The 20,634-nt window shown below is 28.4% G+C and overlaps 4 protein-coding genes across 8 annotated transcripts; 1 reads left to right on the top strand and 3 right to left on the bottom strand.

Moving 5' to 3' along the window:
• Positions 1 to 899: 899 nt before the first annotated feature.
• RpS15 (ribosomal protein S15) lies at positions 900 to 2,072 on the bottom strand. Its single transcript, XM_070637050.1, has 4 exons — positions 2,023 to 2,072; positions 1,769 to 1,803; positions 1,393 to 1,710; positions 900 to 1,121 (listed from the first exon to the last, which is right to left on the bottom strand). Exons 2-4 carry the CDS (start codon positions 1,775 to 1,777, stop codon positions 996 to 998), a joined length of 453 nt encoding a protein of 150 aa, XP_070493151.1. The 5' UTR covers positions 1,778 to 1,803; positions 2,023 to 2,072; the 3' UTR covers positions 900 to 995.
• Positions 2,073 to 2,492: 420 nt separating this feature from the next.
• On the bottom strand, positions 2,493 to 3,780 carry LOC139088229 (uncharacterized protein C6orf136 homolog). Its single transcript, XM_070637350.1, has 5 exons — positions 3,592 to 3,780; positions 3,435 to 3,527; positions 3,078 to 3,235; positions 2,720 to 3,011; positions 2,493 to 2,657 (listed from the first exon to the last, which is right to left on the bottom strand). Exons 1-5 carry the CDS (start codon positions 3,709 to 3,711, stop codon positions 2,595 to 2,597), a joined length of 726 nt encoding a protein of 241 aa, XP_070493451.1. The 5' UTR covers positions 3,712 to 3,780; the 3' UTR covers positions 2,493 to 2,594.
• A 162-nt stretch (positions 3,781 to 3,942) lies between these two features.
• Mrtf (Myocardin-related transcription factor) lies at positions 3,943 to 7,768 on the bottom strand. The gene is made up of 5 exons (XM_070637356.1): positions 7,540 to 7,768; positions 7,162 to 7,274; positions 7,025 to 7,090; positions 4,918 to 6,963; positions 3,943 to 4,837 (listed from the first exon to the last, which is right to left on the bottom strand). The coding sequence occupies exons 2-5, from the start codon at positions 7,256 to 7,258 to the stop codon at positions 4,215 to 4,217; spliced, it is 2,832 nt and encodes a 943-aa protein (XP_070493457.1). The 5' UTR covers positions 7,259 to 7,274; positions 7,540 to 7,768; the 3' UTR covers positions 3,943 to 4,214.
• A 1,183-nt stretch (positions 7,769 to 8,951) lies between these two features.
• Positions 8,952 to 20,328, top strand: Fife (regulating synaptic membrane exocytosis protein fife). Of its 5 annotated transcripts, none has more exons than XM_070637427.1 (17): positions 8,952 to 9,103; positions 9,695 to 9,859; positions 9,944 to 10,046; positions 10,805 to 11,082; positions 11,150 to 11,628; positions 11,696 to 11,905; positions 11,965 to 12,212; positions 12,282 to 12,623; positions 12,899 to 12,960; positions 16,910 to 17,033; positions 17,119 to 17,176; positions 17,268 to 17,454; positions 17,518 to 18,049; positions 18,106 to 18,299; positions 18,361 to 18,522; positions 18,586 to 18,658; positions 18,717 to 20,328. In XM_070637427.1, exons 2-17 carry the CDS (start codon positions 9,824 to 9,826, stop codon positions 18,830 to 18,832), a joined length of 3,204 nt encoding a protein of 1,067 aa, XP_070493528.1. In that variant the 5' UTR covers positions 8,952 to 9,103; positions 9,695 to 9,823; the 3' UTR covers positions 18,833 to 20,328. The 5 variants fall into 5 exon arrangements, with proteins under 5 accessions (XP_070493528.1, XP_070493530.1, XP_070493531.1 ...); XM_070637429.1 differs by having other exon boundaries at positions 8,954 to 9,181; XM_070637430.1 differs by lacking the exon at positions 8,952 to 9,103 and adding an exon at positions 9,219 to 9,312.
• Positions 20,329 to 20,634: the final 306 nt, after the last annotated feature.

Here is a 20,634-nt window from a genome sequence, read left to right as displayed (position 1 = left end):
CTAATATACATGCCATCTCACCAAAATCTATATACCCTATATTCCACTATAATCCTAGGCTAATTAAGGCTTAACTGTAGGAATTTCAAACTTAAAATTTTAAAACTTATTAATAAGCCTCTGGACAGGGTAATGCAGAGAAGCAACAGCTAATTTGTGAATTCTTAAAAACCACTGAAAATTTCAAAATTTTCATACTTAACACGTGATAAAGTTTAATGCTGGATTCAGCGAAATTGAGCTCAATTTTTGCAAGCTTAATGATGTGCATGTATATTGGACCCTCTCTAATAACAACGTTTTACTTGGTTCCTGAACTTTTTGACTCTCTTCTAACCGTTCTTTAAGTCACTTAATAATGTTCAAAGTATATGTTTTTAATAAGGAGAAAAAAAAATAGTTGAGATATAATTCACCCATTCTGTAAAATTTCCATACAGAAAGAAAAGAAATCAAAATTTATGTTTTTTAAATAAACATGTGTAGTTATTTAATAATTCTTGTATTAATACATAAAGTATCCGTTAAAATACTGTTCAATGATTCTGATATGAAGGATGGAAGTAAGGGAAAATCAAGTGGAATTATTTAAAAATGTACGATTATAAAAGCTAAAAAAAATCACCAAGTTTCTTTTTTGAAAGTAAATTTAATAAATTCCTTACAAATTATTGTGAATTAGCCAATCTTAAGAGTTTTGAATCATAGATATGATGAATAGACTTTTTTTCTATATATTGGTAAATAATAATAAAAAATTTGGATTCTTTTTTAGTTTTTGCACTGTAAAAATGACAAATTGAATTCAATCTTTAAACACTTTCCTGAAAAGAACACACATTTTATGTATTTTTTTATCATTATTAAATTTAGGAATGAAAGTAACAAAACATGAGATCTTTGCATTAGCTCAAGATTGTGTTTCTTGACGAGAGCAATACAATAGCTTTTTATTTATCATTATTATTTCATATAATAAAAATCCAGTTCAGAATTTATTTTAATGGAATAAAACGGGAACTGTGAGTTGCACCAATACCGGGTCTACCGTGCTTGACTGGCTTATATGTGAGTGAGAAATCACCAAGATAATGTCCAATCATTTCAGGCTTGATTTCAACCTATTAAAAAAATATAGAAAAGAAAAGAATTTTTGAACAATTAATAACCTTTCTCTGTACATTTGTTTCGGATAATTTTATAGTTAATTTAAATCAGGCACCAAATTGTAATCTTCAAAGGAAGTATAAGTAAATAAAATGACTATCTTTAAAAAACATAAAGAAATCGCATTTATATTTAATTAAGAGTCTTCCTTATCATTCTCGTCATCGTTTCATCATTTTAAATAATTGTCTTAAAGGTAATTGCTATTGAAAGCATGAAACTCACTTGATTGAATGTTTTGCCGTTGTAAATTCCAACAATTGATCCAACCATTTCTGGCATAATGATCATGTCTCTCAAATGTGTCTTGACAATTGCTGGTTTTTCTAGTGGTGGTGCCTCTTTCTTTGCCTTTCTCAATTTTTGGATCAAAGCCATTGGCTTTCTTTTAAGTCCTCTGGCAAAACGGCGACGAGCACGGCTATGCATCAATTCTGATAATTGTTCATTTGGCATGTCCAATAATTGGTCCAAATCAACTCCTCTGTATGTGAATTTTCTGAAGGTTCTCTTCTTGCGAACTTGTTCTTCACCTCCTTGAGCCTATCAAAGCATACTTAAATTAGTGTATATTTCAAATCAATCAACACATGTAACTTACTTCAGCCATGGTGATAGTTTTTGCTTACGAATTCTCTGAAAAATATGAAACAAATACACAATTAGTTTATAACCTAAAAATTTCTTAAAACTTAATTCTTCAATTTTTAATAATTTAGCCGCTTTTAAGCTTAAATTATATGCAATTTATATTTATTCCTAATATAGGAACATTAATTAATGTAACTTAAAGCTATAAAACGTAGTTAATCCACTAATTTAATAAATTAAAGTAAGAGTCAAAAAACTTATTACCTTTCGTTGCAAGTGTTGAGAAAAAAGGAACTATGAAATCCGCCAGAGGTGGTAACTCTGTTTTTTCGATAATTATTTTTGAATCTTCTTTTTGCATTGATTGCATGATTTTTGATATTCAGAACTACTTATATATGTAATTAATATACTTTAAATAGCTCAATAAGACATAGAATAGCTTGTATTGGGCGATTTTGCATGAAAATTTAATTGAATCTTAGATTATTTGAAAAAGAAACAACTCTGGTCATGTTTTGTTCGATGTCGCTGATGCACAAAGTTAAAGTTTATTTCATAAGCGTAACTTGATTTCATAAGTACATAATTTTATTTTTAAGCTTTTATCCACTGTGGTATTAATATTAGATCAATAATTCTGTTCGAAGCTTTTTATTTTTATTAAATGTGAAAGTTTGTGCAAATTTTTTCCACGGACATGTTAAATATTCAAAATTAATACTCAACGGTCGTTGAAGATTTCTCTAAATTTTTAATTAATTTAAATTTATTTTTTTTAGCGTTATTTACAGTTTTTGAAGTCTCTCTAGTTCATTTCACATCCATAATTAAAGTTAAGCTGAAACGCCAATTTTACTGTCGTCTGTCAGTATTTGCTTATTTTCATCAGGCATTAACTGAAATGAAAAGATTTTGATTCAGAGAAAAGTCCTGCATTGTTAAATAAACATTAATTTACCCTATCTAAAACATGCTTTGATACAAGTCCATCATCTCCTACATAAAATGTAGAGAATCCATCATACCAAGTTTCCTGATTTTCAAAAGCTTCTCTAATATTCCATAGCTTATATTTCCAGAATGTAAGCATGACTTTCCATGCACTAATTCCTCTAATTCTCCATCGGACTCGAACTGAATGATCCTCCTTACTCATCGTTATCTTGACGATCTCAAATTTGACATAAGCAAACTTAATGTGTCCAATTGTTCTCAGCAACGCTATTTGCTTTACATAATGAAACAATCCACTAAAATTATTATCAAAGATTAATACATTTTGGAATATATCTACGTACGCAATTAAGGACACTTACACTGTTCTTGTTCCACGTATATTATTTTCAAATATTAAATTTGGATTGTAGATTCTATAATCCATAGGCTGAATAAACAATGACGGTAAAGTATTTGAAAGAGTATCATAAACATGCTGAAGATCACTCGATTGTTTATTGTTCTGATTTTTCGGATCCTAAAATGATATTATGAAATATAGAAAATTATTGGTCGATTATTATTATGTAAAAATTTAGTCTGCACGAAATTGAGAGCTCTCGGAACTTTTATCTGATGGGATTCATACAGCGTTAAGAGAATTTTCGCATTGGCGTATTAATTTAATATCGAAAGCAGAGTAACCAATATCAGTTATCCGAAATCTTATAACTTACTTCTTCATTATTGATTGACTGGACAGTACAATACAAATTCTTCAGAATCACTGGCTGAAAATTTTTCTCTATTTGATGCTGTAATATTATGTTCTGAAATAATTAATAAGGATCTTTTAATAATAAAATTCTTAGAAAAAATTATTTTAAGGCTTACTTTCTTTTCATTCAATGAACTGTCATAATGAAGCAGTGCTGACAAATGCTTTGCATTTAAATTGCTTTGCAAAAGTTTATTTAATTTAAATATACTATAATTAACCCGCAACACAGACATTTTAAATGATTTTCTGACGAAATTAAAATCTACTAAATAAAAATATCTCAGGGATGTTGCCTGACAATATTTCGCTAACTTCACGTCGCTATAACAAATTCAAATTATTATTGATCGTTACACAATTTCAACAACGAAAACAACTGTCTTGTACAATTTCTGATTAACTCTAATACTTGATGTTATCTTGATATTATAAATGTTTTCAGACATAGAAAAAAAGAATCAATATTGTATATTAAGTAATTTAGTGAACTCTGCTTTATTCATAATTCATATTAGTTGATGAAAAATTTAAATAAAAAATTAGAATGCTTAAAAATGACATTACTGTACTTTTAATTAAAGTACCTTTTCATGTACCATCATCGTACCTTTTAGTACTGAATCTTTAATATGTTAATATTTTTTTAGTGATCAAACAATTATTAGGTATCTTAACTAAACATTCCAGTATAAATGTCAATCTCGTAAAAATGAACGAAAAAAAGGTACAGACAGCATTACCACTTAATATCATTTCCTGCTTCAAACATATTGGTATCGTCTTCACAAAACATTGATGTACCATTTACATGATTATTAATAAAATTATCTCGGTCGGAGACATTTTGAAAGCTATTAATGCTAAAGAATGGATCGTGCTGTGTATATATGTCATAAGATATAATATTCTCAAAGTCCATAGGAGTAGTTGATTCTACTGCACCATTTCCAAAAACATCAAAATTATTGATGCCATTGAAAATATATTTGTCATTATATTTGACTTCCTTCTGCTCTATTTCACCCAAAAGTGAAGTGTTTGATGATGAATTGACGATATTTGTTTTGAATGTATCAAACATGCCGTTATCGAAATTCCCTATTAAACTATTCTTAATTCCATTATTATAATTATTACTATCAACATTCTTCATTACATTATTGCAATAATTATTATCAAAAACGTTACAATGTAAATTATCATTGTGAGAATCTTTCTTAAAGTATGATAATGCATCGATGTTACTTAGTGATGAATTCGAGTTTTCTTCTACTTCCATTGGAAAACTTATCAAGTTCTCATTCTTAAGGTTGTCATTAACATCCGAAGATGTTAAAAGTTCATTGGTGATGTGAGGACCTAAAAATACACGCAACATAAAATGAATCGGTATATAAAACTGGTTTGTTCAAATGGCAAAAGTAAGTGACATTTCTTACCTCCTAGAATTTCTTTGTCAAGTGATGAACTGAATGATCCGTTTGAATCAAGAAGAATTTTGGGATCGTCAATACCGTTCTTGTCAGCATGATGATAGGCTTCATTCTCTCCATTCCATTTTTCATTTTTAAGGAGAATTTCCAACACATCATTGATATCATCTTGAACAATTGCATTATTATATAAAGTATTAGCTTTATCTTTACTTGGATCGGACTGTGGTAATATTAGGCTTTGCTCTAAATTTATATTATTAGTATTACTATTACTATTGTTGTTGATGTTGTTATTTTCAGTATCTTCAATTTGTTCTTGAACTAGCATTGGTATAGAACTAATTGTTGGTGTTTCTGTTGTATTTATTGGACTTACTCCAACGACAAAAACAGTTGAGTCGGGTATAATTTGAAAAAATTGTTCCTTATTACTCATACATGTATCACTTGATTCCGATACTTTACTTAATCTGATTTGTTCCAATTCGCTTTGACTCTCGAGAAGCTTTCTCTGAAGCTCTTCAATCTGTCTCTGCTGTTCCTTTACTATGTCATCATCTTTGAACTGTGTGTCAAGCGAATCTAAGCTGTTACTTGATAATTTCATAGTAAGTAAATCTTTTGACTCTTGCATTGGCTTAATTATAGTATCAACCTTTTCATAATTTCTACAAATATCTGAAGGCTTAAAAGGCAAATAAGGCTTAAGTCGCTCTATTAATAAAGGTTTTGGCCCAGATACGGGCAAATTTAATTTCTTGAGATATGACTTTAATTCTGATACTTTCATTTTCCCTAATTTGTTTGCATCGGTAATAAGGGCATCTTTGTCAATCGTTGTATTTGTTGATGTTGGTGACTTTGATGGAAAGATTGTAATAAAAGGTTTCTTAACATCTTCTGTACGTGCTTCTTCTTGATACTTATCAATTACTTTCTCATGTGGTGTTTGCTTATCTTGGTGACAATCATTTTCGCCCTTATTTGGATTCTTATAAATCCCTTCTAAATATTCCAATAAGCATTGCTGCTGCATTATTAATTCATAATTTGTTTCTCCAATCTTTTTATTGATATTATTATTATTAATTTCTGACATTGATGATGACGATGACATTGATGTTGATGTTGAAGGAGTCATGGATGATGATGAAAAGCTATTCTTTTGTGCATTCGGAGGTCCTTTATATTCGTGAAATTTGATTGCTTTAATCTTTGATGTTGGTTTTATTTTGCACTTCTTTTTCAATTTATCTTTTCCAGAACTAGAGAACTTTTGATTGTTTTGCAGGAACGAGGATATATGGTGCTTAATATTGCCATCAATATGAGTCTTCGGTTCCTTAATTATTTCCGTTGGTGGTTTCTCACTCTTAATTATTATATCATTATGTTCTATTCGTGTTACAGGAACAAGACTTTCAGTAACTAAACAGGGCAAGGTAATGGTATCGTGCTCATTCGAAACAGTCGGTAATTGTAATGTTAATTTTGGCACAAGTGGCGCTATTACACTTGTGTGTAATGGTAAGTTTAAATTTATCACATTTAACGGAGATGTTGTTATTTTGCTTTCTACAAGCTCTATGCTATTGGTGCTCAATGTTATTGGTTGCTCATTATTAATTATGTTGATTGTGGTTTTTAACAAAGCATTATCTGCTTGCGAATTTATGTCTCCTTCTGAACTTTGTGAGTCATCTTCGACAAATAAATTATCTGTTGATGCTTTGAATGGAACTAATCCTTCTTTCACAATCCTTTCTATTGGCTCATTTGCATGAAGAATATTTTTTTCAATCAATTCTAAAGGACCTGGTCGGTGAGATATTTTTGAATTTAGCTGATCAACAAGTATCGCTTTCTCCAACATTCTATATTTATCCGCTAGACTTGGATCTATATGACTTTCATGACTCTCTAATATATGTCTTCTTTCTAATTCCTGCCGATTTGGTCGTTGTTGTATTTTTGCCTTCAACATATCTCCTGTTTTTGCCCTTTCCAAAAGTTTCTTCTGCTCATGAATCGCGGGTGATGTTTTCAATGCTATAAAAGAGCATTGCATATTAAAATTGCACTTATTAAAAAAATAATTAAGTTAACTTACGTGGAAGAATGCCTTGTTCTACAAGTTGATTTGCAGATCTTCTTACCATTAGTTTTATTTTTAGCGCTATTGTGATTAAAGGATTACGAAACATATAAACAATGATTAATCAAGTAAATAAATAAAAAATTACTCACATTCTCTGTTCCTTTCCATAGCTGATTGTAATGGACTAGAATCGACAAGAGCCTTTGGAGGAGATACGCTCTTTTGATGGATGTGTTGACCGTCCATTCTTGTTAAAAATAATCTGTATTGAATAAAAAACACGCAATTAATTTTAAAATTCGAAACTTGATTCTGGATCTATGAGAAAATGCATTTCTAGATATTTTTTTCATTATTATTTTTATCACTTTTCTAGAGAAATGACTTAAATGCAAGAAAATTTGTAGCTGAGTTATTTTTTTAGCTTTAAAACCTATTAAACCTAGTTACAATGCCCAGATTAGCTTAAATAATTTAAATTAGATATTGGAAAATATGTGGGGGTTCCATATTTTTAGCTTACTTACTTATTTTTAATTCTATGCTGAATAATTTTGCATAAATGAAGAAAAAATTGAAAATCTTTTTTAAGAAAATTTCCTCCTTTGAATTGGATATCTTATTTCAGAATTTCACTTTTTCTGTGATAATTAAAGTATATTTTCCTTTTTTTCACTATCATAAGTAGTTATTAGTATCTCATTTTATTTAATTAAAATTTATTTTTGAACAGATGTGTCTCATAAAATTTTTTTTCTTAACTTACAGTTCTCACAAAGTGAGCAATGAATAGGCTGTCCATACATTTTTGTCGTTTTTAGAGAAAATAGTGATTTTAGTAAATTAATTGCATTATTCGTTCTTGTCTGTGTATGTAACATATTAATACTTTGAATTCTGTCTTCAATCTAATCTTATTTAGTCTAAAACGTGTAATTTTCAGCAAAAAAGGTACGATCCTTTAAAAAGCAGATCATATGGACAGCCAAGTAATTGCTCAATCTTGATTTTCATTCAAACCGACCGTTATAGTCTGTAGCTGCTAGCGGTACTATTCATTGTGCAAAATACAATTAAGTTTTAAATTAGAATGAATGAATGAAAACATTCCGATGCTGGTGATTTTTTCCACTGGTGCAAACAATATGTATTTAAAGCTTTTCTTATTTTTTCATTTATTTTTTATGATTCACAGGTCTTAATTTTTAAAATGCCTGGTTTTTATTATGATTTTACTTAGTTATTTTAAGATTTTTATGTAATTTAATAGATTGTTTTGATTGAATATCTAGAAATTGTTTTTTTCACTAAATTTTAAAGTTATCTCAGAATTGCAATTCAAAGCAAAAATAACAAGGTTTAACGGAAGTTCAAAATTCAAAAGGGATGTTTAAAGTTTGAACTCCGCAAATTTGGCGGAAATTTTTTTTTGATTTAAAGAGGAATTTTTGTAGAAAAATTTCATTCTAGTTTGAAAATTCACAGGGGAAACATCAAAGGATTTTTTGTGGCTAAATCAAAGGTAATAATACTATAAATGTTATAAATAAATATGGAAAGAAAAATATAATGGAGAACTTTCGAAGGATTAAAGTTACAATTTTAATTTTTTTTTTTCTGAAAGTCAATTTTTTTTTGGAATCATAACAGGAAAAATTATCACTTAAAATTTTTGAGTCATTAAATGGGTAAATTTTTTTAAATCCGTTACAAAAGAAAATTTAGATTGAAGGATCTGATCCTTTTCAATACAATTTTAAAGTGGAAGATAAATTAAAAATAATTGAATTATAATCTTAGAAAATTAAAAATAAATCAACTAAACTAAATAATTCCTAAAAAATTGCAGAATATTTTGATATCGTCCTTTTTCCACAACGATGTATTTTAAATCGAGCAGACAGTTGATGTTGAATGTCCAAGCGACCTATTCATGATAATAGTAAAAGAAAATAAATGTGATCAACAAGTTTCTGTTGTTGCTTCTTGAAGTTGTAAAATTTTTGTCAACGACTGTGAATCCAAATTTTTATGGGAAGCATCAATATCTTTGAGTTTGTGGACAAAGGAAATGGATATTAATGAGAAAGAGTAAAAATCTAATTCTTTTCTGAAAAAGTTTAAGATCTGAAAATTACAATTGCGCATGTTTTGTTCTCCTTCTCGCCTGTAAGCTCATTTTTATAATATCCCCGGGTATAGAAAGCAAAAATCAGTGGGTTTAAATAAATTTTATTTTAAAAGTGGAAAATCCTTTTTACAAGATGAATTAAAATAGAAAAATTAGTTCATAATATCAAGTAAAAATCAATTGAGTGTTTAAAAATTAAATTATATTAAGCATGTAGTTTGGAATGTTGAAAAAATGATGTTGAAGTTTTGAGAGTTAGAAGAAAAAAATTAAATCTCTTATAAAATACATTTTTAACCATAATTATTTTCAGATTCATACGTATTGATAAAATTTTCCAATAGTAATAATTACGAGCTTGGATATAAGTTGTATTAAATGTGCTTTATTTTGATTTCTGTTAAGAAAAAGCTAAATATGAAGCAACAGCTTTAAAACATGAATAAACTCAAACAGGTTGTTGCATTCCAGTGCTTTTTTGAAAATATATTTTTGTTAAAATGCTAACCTTGAGAAGAAAAATCAGTGAATGGATTCCTTTCAACTTTCAGAAAAAATCATTTTAACTTCTATCGAGCTTAAACGATAATATTCATCATAAAATTATATCATTATATAATTTTGAATCTACCCAACATATCGTTTCAATCATATTTGAGTAAAAATAAATCATAGTAATTATGCTACCATCAAATGTGATGTCCTTTATGAAAAAGGTACTTTTTTTGTCAAGATTTAATGAAATATAAATCCGAAAATTGTCTTAATTTATTACTATTTCTTAATCTTAATGGAATTAGATGGTGGCCCAAGAAGAAATAACACCACAATCAGACAATACGGGGGCTTTTGGAAAACTGAAGCAAACTTTATCTTCATCTTTATTGACAGCACAGGATAAAGGTAACGTTTTAATGAAATACATTTTTCTTAATTCTTATAAAAAATAATACGTAATAGATATAATTGCGCTTGTAAGTGCAATTTGCCCTGTTTTTATTATGCATAGTGCACAAGAAATGGATATATAAAAAAATATATGAAGGATATTCTCTTCATGTTTAATAGTAAAACTTTTTTTTACGGAGTTACAAAATTAGGGCAATGTATTTTCTTCACTATTACTTTATACTCGCCAAAAAAATCCATAAATTAAATTCATGCACTCACTCAATTAGCAAAAGATGAAGACATTTTAGGAAATTATCCATATCCACTTGAAAAGTAATTAATCATATTAACCCCATCGAATCACTGTTAAAATAATGACCTACAACTATATTATCTGCAAAGATGGTATACATAGTAGCTATGCATTTTCTGTAAAATTAATATACAATTTAATTGAGCCATAGCTTTTGGATTTCCATTCAAATAACTCTTTAATATCATTAAATGAGAAAACAAGAAATAGTTCCCTAATTATGGAAGTAAATGACTATTATGAACATGACGAAATTCTTGTTCCAAAATAATCTAATTAGTATGAAAGCAATTAATAAGGTTTCATCGACAAAAATAACAAATAGAATAGAAATCAGTTGAAAATGTAATGAGTGGAGGTGATTCAGCTATAACTTTCAACAAATTTCTGTAATACACACATAAGATGTTTTTGTTTCATAAAAGTGACTTTTGCAAAATTCTTCAAAAATTTATAGTCAATAAAATGTCACCAAGACCATCATTAATACCAGATTTAGTGGACAATTCACCAGCACAATCAAATAACACAGATATATTAGAGAAAGACAATGAAAGTGGTTCTAATATGAGTTCGGAGAAAAACGAAGGAAAAACTACAAATAGAGCAGGGTCGTGTAGAGTGTGCTTAAAGTCTTTTAAAGCTGAGGATTTTAGCAAGACTTGTTTTGAATGCAAATATCGTGTCTGCGAAGATTGCGCAAGTTACAGCAAAATTGATAGTTCCGAAGATTTGGTAAGATTATGCCATAACTCCTTCATAATTGGTGTTCATTTTACTATAATATATCATCTTTATGTAGAATACATGGCGATGTAGCGTCTGCCGTCGTAAAATGTCATCACGAGTATGTATTCCGCAAGACTCAACAGACTCTAATTTGGATGTGCCTGTTTTGGAAGCTTTACAAAGAAGACATTCTGACGTTAAACTCAATGCTTCTAATAGTCAAGCTGGCCTAATTCCACCAAGAAGTCCGGACTTAAGAAGACATAGTGATGTATCTCCAGCATCATTCAGAGAACTGGAAAAATTCACTAGTAGCTCTAAAACTAATAGTAGTAATAATAATATAAATAATAACGACACTGATTGGGATCTAATAAGAACTATGGTGCCTGATCGAATAGAAATTGAGCCTCCGACACGCATGAATTCAAGAAGGCAATCACGTGTATCTAGACAACATTCCTATGATGATGATATTCAAAAAAATGCTATTTCAAATAGTGTTGTAACTGAAGATTTGTGTCTACCTATAGCTGGTCAAATACCTAGACGGTACAATATTTATTGCTGAAGATTTTCATACTTGTTTTTGCAATAAAATTTTCTAATCAATTTTTAGAAAATCAGCATATGATGTATTTGGTGGTGTTCAGCCTAATCAGCAGCAAATTTTATTACAATCAGCTGAGACAGATAAGCCTCCAAGTTCTCGTCGTTCATCATTTCGAATACCTGTTGATGATGATCAAGATGATTCTCCAAATTCAGACAATGGCCCGACTTTGTTGATTGATGATGATAGACGCATAAGAAGACGTGGATCACAACTGTAATGAGTAATCACTCGTAATAAATGACTGTTTTATTAAAATTTTATTACATTCTTAGTCCTGATATTTCGGCTCTGCGAGAACGTGGAATTCTTGGAGTCAATCTTCAAGCTGCTACCCTTTCTGTAAATCCAGTAAATCCATACCAAGGACCAGCCTTAGAAGATTTAGAAGCTCCAAAAAAGCAAACCTCTCTTGATGGAGAGGCAATAAAAATTGTAATCCACGATTTTGATTCTGGTCCACTGTGTGCATCAAAAAGAAGAGTTGTTCTGAGAAGAGATCCATCTGATAAGGCTCATAGAAGTAATAATTTTAATTTGCTTAAAAAATGAGAATTTTTAACTAACATTTATTACTCATTATTCATTAAAGCAAGAGGATTTGGAATGCGAGTTGTTGGTGGTAAAACGGGAACGGATGGAAGACTTTTTGCCTACATTGTATGGACTGTTCCTGGTGGGGAAGCAGAAAAGGGCGGACTTCGTCAAGGAGATAAAATATTAGAGTGGTGTAACGTATCCTTGGTGGATAGAAGTTTTGAAGAAGTATGTTCTATTATGGATCGAACTGGTGATGTCGCCGAACTACTTGTTGAACATGCTTCAGACTTTAGAATGTGTGATTTGCTTGAAGACAATCCATTGCAATCGAATCCAGTTCCTGCGCCTAATGTCAATGTGCGAAAAAATAGTGAGATGGTTACTTTAGTTGCAGGTATAGTTCTGATTTTTTAAATTCATTTTATGAATTACTTAATGGTTGTTAGGATTAAAAACTTAGGATTTTTGCATAGTCATTTGGGATTCTGATATATATTTTATGAGTTTGTAGATTTTATCTGTCTACGTTAAATTAAGTTTGGGTTTTCTTGTTTTATGAGAGATTATGACTATAAACCGCTGTAAAAGGATTTATCAATAATTCAGAATCCTTAATGAGTATGTGCGTTTATAGCAAAAAACAAATAAATTTTATTATTTTATTTATAGAAACAGAAAATAATGATAAATCACCAGCGTCACCAACAAGAAGGAAGCTTCCAAAAACTCCGGTATAATTTGAAATATTAATAATTTTGTTCACAACAGTTTGTAATGTTTACAAAATACACATAGCCGCTATACTCTTGAAATATATTGATTTCATCAAACAAGAATGTACGTAATCTCTTTTTGACAACATATCACAATACCGACTTAATACAAGATACAACGAAGAATTTTTTTTAAATTGAGACTGTTCGGCCTATACTTACTTTCATCATAAATTTGATATAAAACTAACAAACACATATTACCAGTTGTTGAGCATTTGCGAAACTCAGAAATTATCAAAAAGAGATTATGCGCTATTTATTATTTTGAATACGGACTACAACAAGAAATTATTTTCACACTTAAAGATTATTTAACTCGCATTTTTAATTTTCAAAACAAAAAAGTAAAATGTTTATTTTTACACGAGTTACTTACACTATTGAGAAACATTTCCATGATATTGAACCATTAAAGCCAAAAAAATATTAAACAGGACAATCAATTAACCTTTCATATTGATATTAATTATTTTAAAATACTAAGTGAATTTGAGGAGTTTTTTCTCTATTTTAATTTAAGTTATCTAAGAATCTTTATCGCACAAAATTTGGAAAAGTGATTTTAAAAAAAATTAATTTGCTTTTTATTCGCAAAATTGACTTTATCAATGTCTTCATTTTTTATGACTGCACATTTTCATATTCTTTTTGGAAATATGTTTACAAAAGATATCTTTAGATACCTTATAGAAAATTCTTAATGCAAAATCTTCATAGTATGTACGCTATTCACTTTTCTATCATAAGAGCCTATCTATCAAGGCTTTAGGACTATGAAAAGTCATCACCTAAGTAATAAAAATTACATCATGTACTTCAAAAAAAAAAGAATGCTGGGAACAAAAGCATGAGAATTAATTTATATATGAATAACTAGTTGGATACACCAGTATAATAATAGGATGCTATGTATATTAGTAATGAAAATAGAAAATATATTTATTTACAAATCCATTCGCATAGGAAATTTAGTTGAATAATTTTTGTTTGAAAGCCTAAACTTTATTCTATATTTATATATATCACACACTAACGCCAAAATAGTATTTCAATTATAATTATTTTTACATGCTAACACGTACTGAAGATTCTTTATATAACTCATATAAAATCGAAAGACTAAATTAACCAAAAAAAGTTTAATTAAATTATGCTTTTGTCAGTGAGGATGGTTCTAAAAAGTTAGTACAATAGTCTTATATCATAAAAAAATAATTACCAAATAAATATATTTGTCAAAGAACATCAAGAATTTAGATAATAATGAAGAGATGAGTATTTAATTGAAAGGTTAAATATGGAATATAATCAAATGAAACAAATTCAATCATTAGGAAAATGAGAGCTATAAAATTTGTAGCATATTACTTTAATCTATTCTCTAAATCTTATTTTTTACAAATAAATGAAATCATGTAGCATTAATGTAATATCAAATGATGAAGGAAACAAGAATCAACAGATAAATGACCCAACAGACAATGAGCGTACTTATGAGTAAACTCAATCAAATATAATTGAGCATGCTCCTTGTCTGTTTGGGATAGATGAAATTTCAATGTTTTTGTTTCTTAAGAGATCGAAATTTTCAAGACTTCGTGTATGCAAAGATTTTATTAATCTTTTATAACAACAACACTCGATAATAATTTAGAAAGAAAACTGTGAAAAAGAATATTAAGCAAATACATTAGAAATTTTCCATGTGAGGATATAATATATTAATTGCTGAAATGCCATAAAAATATAGTCATCTATGTTTGTTACCTTCTTTTAGGGGATTTTATAAAAATATATATTAGATTTTGTAGTGATAAAATTACACCTAAATTTCATTGATTAATTTTAATTGCAAAAATTTGGCTCGGAGGTTCGTTCAATTAATAATTAATATATTTAGTTAGTTTTTTGATCTTTCGTCACAGTTTTAACGCAAATTTATGTGAACGACACCTTATTAAGTTTAAGTTTTTAACATCACTATTTGTTTTTGAGGGATTAATGAGTGAATAATTGTTTAATTTGGATTATTAGCCTTTACCAAAACTGCATATAACTTTATGTCGGCCTAATTTTGGAATTATGTTTTTTTTTTTAAAAAAAAAAAATAATATTGTAATTCTGGAGAAAAAAAATTAGGACCAATACTATTAAATATCATAAATAATAAAAAGGTATATTACTGCTTCCAGACATACAGCTCACTAATGTCAATATGGACTTTAATAATCAATGATGATATCATTTTAATTAGCATTCAAAAACATAATTTAATAATATGGAACCGTTCGCTTATTACGTAACGCGGAAAATTGACTTTTTGATCTTCAAAATTTCTATGGAATGGAAAAATTTCATTAATTAAGGCATGAAAAAATCGTAACGTAATAGGTGAACGGCTCCTTTGTAATGTATTTGATGTTGAGTATCGTTTGGTTTATAGGAAAAAGCTGATAAATAAACCATACCTCAAGAAAAGTAATTTAGAGAGAATATTGAAACACAATTAAGATGCTTTAAATTTGACTCCAAGATTAGCTATATTTGTATTTCAAATTTTACTGTAGAATGTGATTAATTTTGACAGTTCCTATATTTCTGTTTATCTCATATTTTTCTTGAATGCACAGCAAGGTCCAAAAAAGTCAAAAATTTATTAAAACATATATGGAAGTGAAATGAAAATTCATGCAAAAATATACAATCAAGTGATGAGTTTCATGAATTTTTTGAATTTTGAATGCCTTGCCATTTAATAGATACACAAAAACAGTTTTATGAACTTTGACTACACGAAGCTGTCACGATTTAAAATTTAAAAAAAGTATCACTTATCAATAAATGATAATGAAATCATTATTAAAAGTACGATGACGTAATAGATGATCCGATCGATGTATTTAACTAAGAAATAATTAAAAATGGCATCAAAAGAAATATATATACATATATGAAATGAATTATTTTAGAAGGAGCCAATAAGTTTGTAGAGAATTAAAAATTTTTTAAAAAAGAAATTATCATGAACTATCTTTAAACAGCTCTAAGCTTTCAAAAACCAAGAGAAAACTATAAAATAGATATCAAAGTAACTTTTTATATCAGAAATCTGTTGTTCAGTTTTTTGACTATAAAACAAAATTTAAACAGTGAGTTATGTTTGAAATAATATAATTAATTTGAATTGTTTATAATTCTTAGTAGAACTAGAAAATTTTCTGATGATTATAATTATCATCAACAAATCGTCTGTATGTAGGATTAGAAATCTTATTTAATAATGTTCTAATAATCATGAATAGATTCGAAATAGAAGAGAATAGATGATTCAGATGTTTAGAGACAATAAAAAAATTGACAAAGAAAATGTATCTATCTTTTATTCATCATCTAATCGCATGTAAAATTTAATTTTTTGTACTACTGAATGACCTTCCCACTGACAGGAGTAAAAGTAATTACTTTTATTATATCAAATCTGTACTATTTGTTACTTTCTATTATTTATCAATTGCTAATTATTAATTAAAAATTAAGTTATCCTTTTCTTTAAAACTCATTTCTTACACAAAATCCTCATTTTTGCTACACTTTTTATTTGGTCAGAAGTAGTACAAAAAACTTTTATTTTATGATTTTAAACTTATATCATCATAACATCATTATGCTTAATTTCACATAAAAACATTCATAAATTTAATTTCATAATCAATATATGTGCATCATCACGTGCCAGAAATATCTTTTTAACTCTTGACATCTTGTAAAAAAAGTGATGCATGTTAGAAGATGTGTTAATATTGTTCATAACATTTCAAAATCATACTTGTTGTGTACTACTAGCTTATTTCATGACATTCTTATCATCCTCAAAAATAATTTCTCATGAAATAATATGATTTAGGAGCAAGCTATTAAAGAAAAACAAGTGTCTGGTAGAATTCAAGTTCAAGTTTGGTATCATGATGATCGTAATGAATTGGTTGTGAATCTTTTGGCTGCTGATGATTTGGCATTGAGAGATGAAGGTGAATTGATTAAACTTGATAAAATTAAATATATTTCTAAACTTACATCCATTTCTGATCATTTGCTATTTTATTGACACTAAAGCTATAGGATTTGGAAAATTTCCAGAAGCGTACGCAAAAGTTAATTTTGCACCTAAAAGGTCTGTTAAATTTGATTTAATCCAAACTCATTTCACGTTTATAGTTCTGAAAATGATAAAACACATTTTTAATAACACGTTATTTCTATAGTGGTGATGGTCAAGTTGCACAGACTGAAGTTTGCATGCCTAATCACAGCCCTATATGGAATGCAACATTAATGTTTGATATTGGAAGTGGAAGTAATTTGATAGATAGTAACATTGAAATTTCGCTTTGGGATTTGATTCCCCAGAATGACTCGTTATTCCTTGGTGAATGTTGTGTTGACTTGAAGGTATAATTAAATACTCGATTTTGTTTTAGACACCAAAAATGATTTATTTAAAAATTGATTTAGAATGCATTGCTTAATGACAGAGCAATTTGGTACAGATTAGAAGATCCGAAAAACTTGAGACCACAATCATTGTCAAAGTGCCAATACTTTAATCCATCTCCAAGAAATTCTGCAGTTTCAATAGTTACAGGATTTATAAGACGGAATGACTATAGCATTCAGAGATCTGTGTCTGATGATTGTGAATCTATTGGTGAGAGTGCTTCATTACTTCATCCTGATCATGCTTGGTTCCAAGGTTCTAGAAGAGGTTCATCTCAATCAGAGACACTCGAGATTGAAAGTTATCAACTCAATCAAGATTTTTCTAAAAGTTTACCGGGTAGTCGTCGATCGTCATTCCAAGATCAAGAGAAGAAAATGATGGAAGGAACGACAACTCCTCCTTCATGTATCGCAAGAAGAAGGTCATCATGCATTCGTAAAGATCCTGATGAAATTCTGAAATCTTTGAATGCAGTACGTGGAGAATTGGGGAGGACGATGAGTTTATGCAGAGAAACAGAATATAACAACAATAGATTTACACGAAGTAAGTTAATTAGTGAATTTATTGTTTCAAAATGTATAACTATGTAATTTATACAGGAACAAGCCGCATAAATTTTGATACTACATTTGAGGATAATTGGAGAGGGTCAACTGGAAATTTTAATAATAAAAATCATGACTTGAAGCTAGGCCCTGGACAGAGAAAACCTAAGAGTTTCGTTATGAATTCGCCGAAATATGGAGAACTGTTTTTGGAATTCCATACAACTAAATCATTTTTGGAAATTAGGGTTACTAATTCATGCCTTTTAAAAAATATTAATATTTTAATAAAAACTCTCATTATTACAGATTTTAGGAACAAAGAGCATTCAATTTTACTCTACTGATAATGCAGATACATTTGTAGAATGTTTTATAAAGGATAATAATGAAAAAGTCAGACAAAGGAAGAAGACAGACATTGTGAGGAATTGTCTTTGTCCTACGTTTAACAACATTGTTAAATACGCGGTATGTTAGCATGCTTAATACTTTTCTGGGAAATAAATTTAATTATTTTAAATTAAATTATAGATGAGCGATATTTACCGAAGATCCATTGTTTTTATACTATGGCAGACTAACATTGACTATGAACGTAATATTGGTAAGTTAAAAATCATAAAATAACTGGATAAATTTATAATCGAAGTATAATATTTCAGGCCTAGGAGCTATAGAAATATTCTTTGGGAATTTTAAATTTGATCAGATTTACTCGGGATTTTACCCACTTTTTCCACTATTCTCATTGGGACTTGATCCTAACTATTCGCCATGACTGCTCAAAATTGCAACGATGATAATCATATATCAACATATTTACTAAGAAAACTTTTTTATTCTACTATTCTACTTCGTTACCTAATGAAAATAAGATAAGACAAACTGTTGTACTGTTATCGACGTTAAAATTCATTTGATTAGTTTGCTTGACTTTAGTATCCCTAGGATCATGAACTTTATGGAGCTTAACTCTTTTTCTATGTATTACAATAGTTATTTCTTAATATCTATATATATTTTGATAGTAAAACCCCAAATTTTACAAGGCATGAGCATTGATAAAAGAGCAAAATTATTTTTATTTGCTTACTGTGTATCTAAATTATAATTGTCTAGAAATGTTACTAAAAACACTAAAATATGGGATTTTATTAGTCTTTTTGACTGAAGGAAATGAATGCTTTCATTAAATATAATAAAGTTTTATCACTTCTGTAGCGGTTTTAACTGTAAAGTGAAATCAAATGTTACAAAATGATAAAACTACTGCTGCCAGCAGTCATTTAAAAATCTAGTAATCCAAAAGGCGCACGGCGTGAAGAAGTCGGAAAATAGTATTCCTAGTTGGATTTTGACATATGCGATTCGATACCAGAGTCAAGACGGTCTGAATACATATTTGATGACTTTTTCACGTCGTGCGCCTATTGGGTAAAGAAATATTTTCATAAGGTAGTAACTAGTACCTCAAAACAGAAATATGATGTGTTACTTCGTACATATTCTCACCTTTAATAATCGTAATTTACTTTACTTCGTAACAAAATGCTTCCAAAAAAAACATGTTGATTCCATAAATAATACAAAATATATTTCAGCACAATAAATATCAATACATGAGATGTGTACGAAGCTAAGAATAGAGAGGTATTAGGATTATTGTTGAGAAAGAAAATCATTTAAATGAAGGTTGTTAAATACTTGGGATTAATAGTGATATGATAAAAATATTGTTTTCAAGGATTTTTGATCCAAAACTTTTTCAATAGACAAAATCAGCCTAAAAAATTTGACTCAGCAAAACTGAATACTATATCACAATCAATTTTCTATGACTTAAATTTATTTGATTTTGATTCAAATAAAGAAAACTTAAGAGCTAGTGGATAAATGATATAAAAAGGAAAAACTGATAAATTGGAGCTTGTGAAATTGGAAATTTTTGATTAACATTTATTTAAAGCAAATTTGTGAAATTGCTACATATTGAAAAATACAATAATTGAAATTAACTTAACTGATGTAAGGATTAAAAGCCTAACAAAAAAAAAAAAATCATATAACATACTTGTTGTGACTGGCCTATATATTTGAAACTCTAATTGACAATCTTTAAATATTCAAACTGCAGTTACATACGAAATGATAAATATTATATACACATTGTACATTAGATCTATATGAACGTCGTTAAATGAAGTTTTTTCGAGACAATTTCTTAATTTTAAATAAATAAAAGCATCAACAATTTCACTTAAAATATATCTTTTCTAAAACACAAATATATATTTATTGAAGATAAAATATTTTTGAAGTGATATTCTCAAGAGAATTTGCACTAATTTTAAAATAATTTATAATTTAAGAAATGTCTATTTACGTGAAAACACCTAAATAAATTATACACATATAAATTTATATACTCATTATATTGAATTGATAATATATAATGTATGAATGATATTTAGATGAAATAAAGTAATGACTATATGTATATTTAAACTGTTATTTACGGAAATATTGTTGTTTATTAATATGTTTTCATCAATACATTTGCTATTTATTATACTGAACTTT

The sequence above is a fragment of the Chironomus tepperi genome, unplaced genomic scaffold (genome assembly GCF_022539635.2).
Source record: "Chironomus tepperi strain 1889 unplaced genomic scaffold, CSIRO-AGI_Ctep_v1 contig_161, whole genome shotgun sequence".
NCBI classification, from domain to species: domain Eukaryota; kingdom Metazoa; phylum Arthropoda; class Insecta; order Diptera; family Chironomidae; genus Chironomus; species Chironomus tepperi.
Note: the sequence above shows the minus strand (reverse complement) of the source record. Positions and strands in the feature narration are given on the sequence as shown.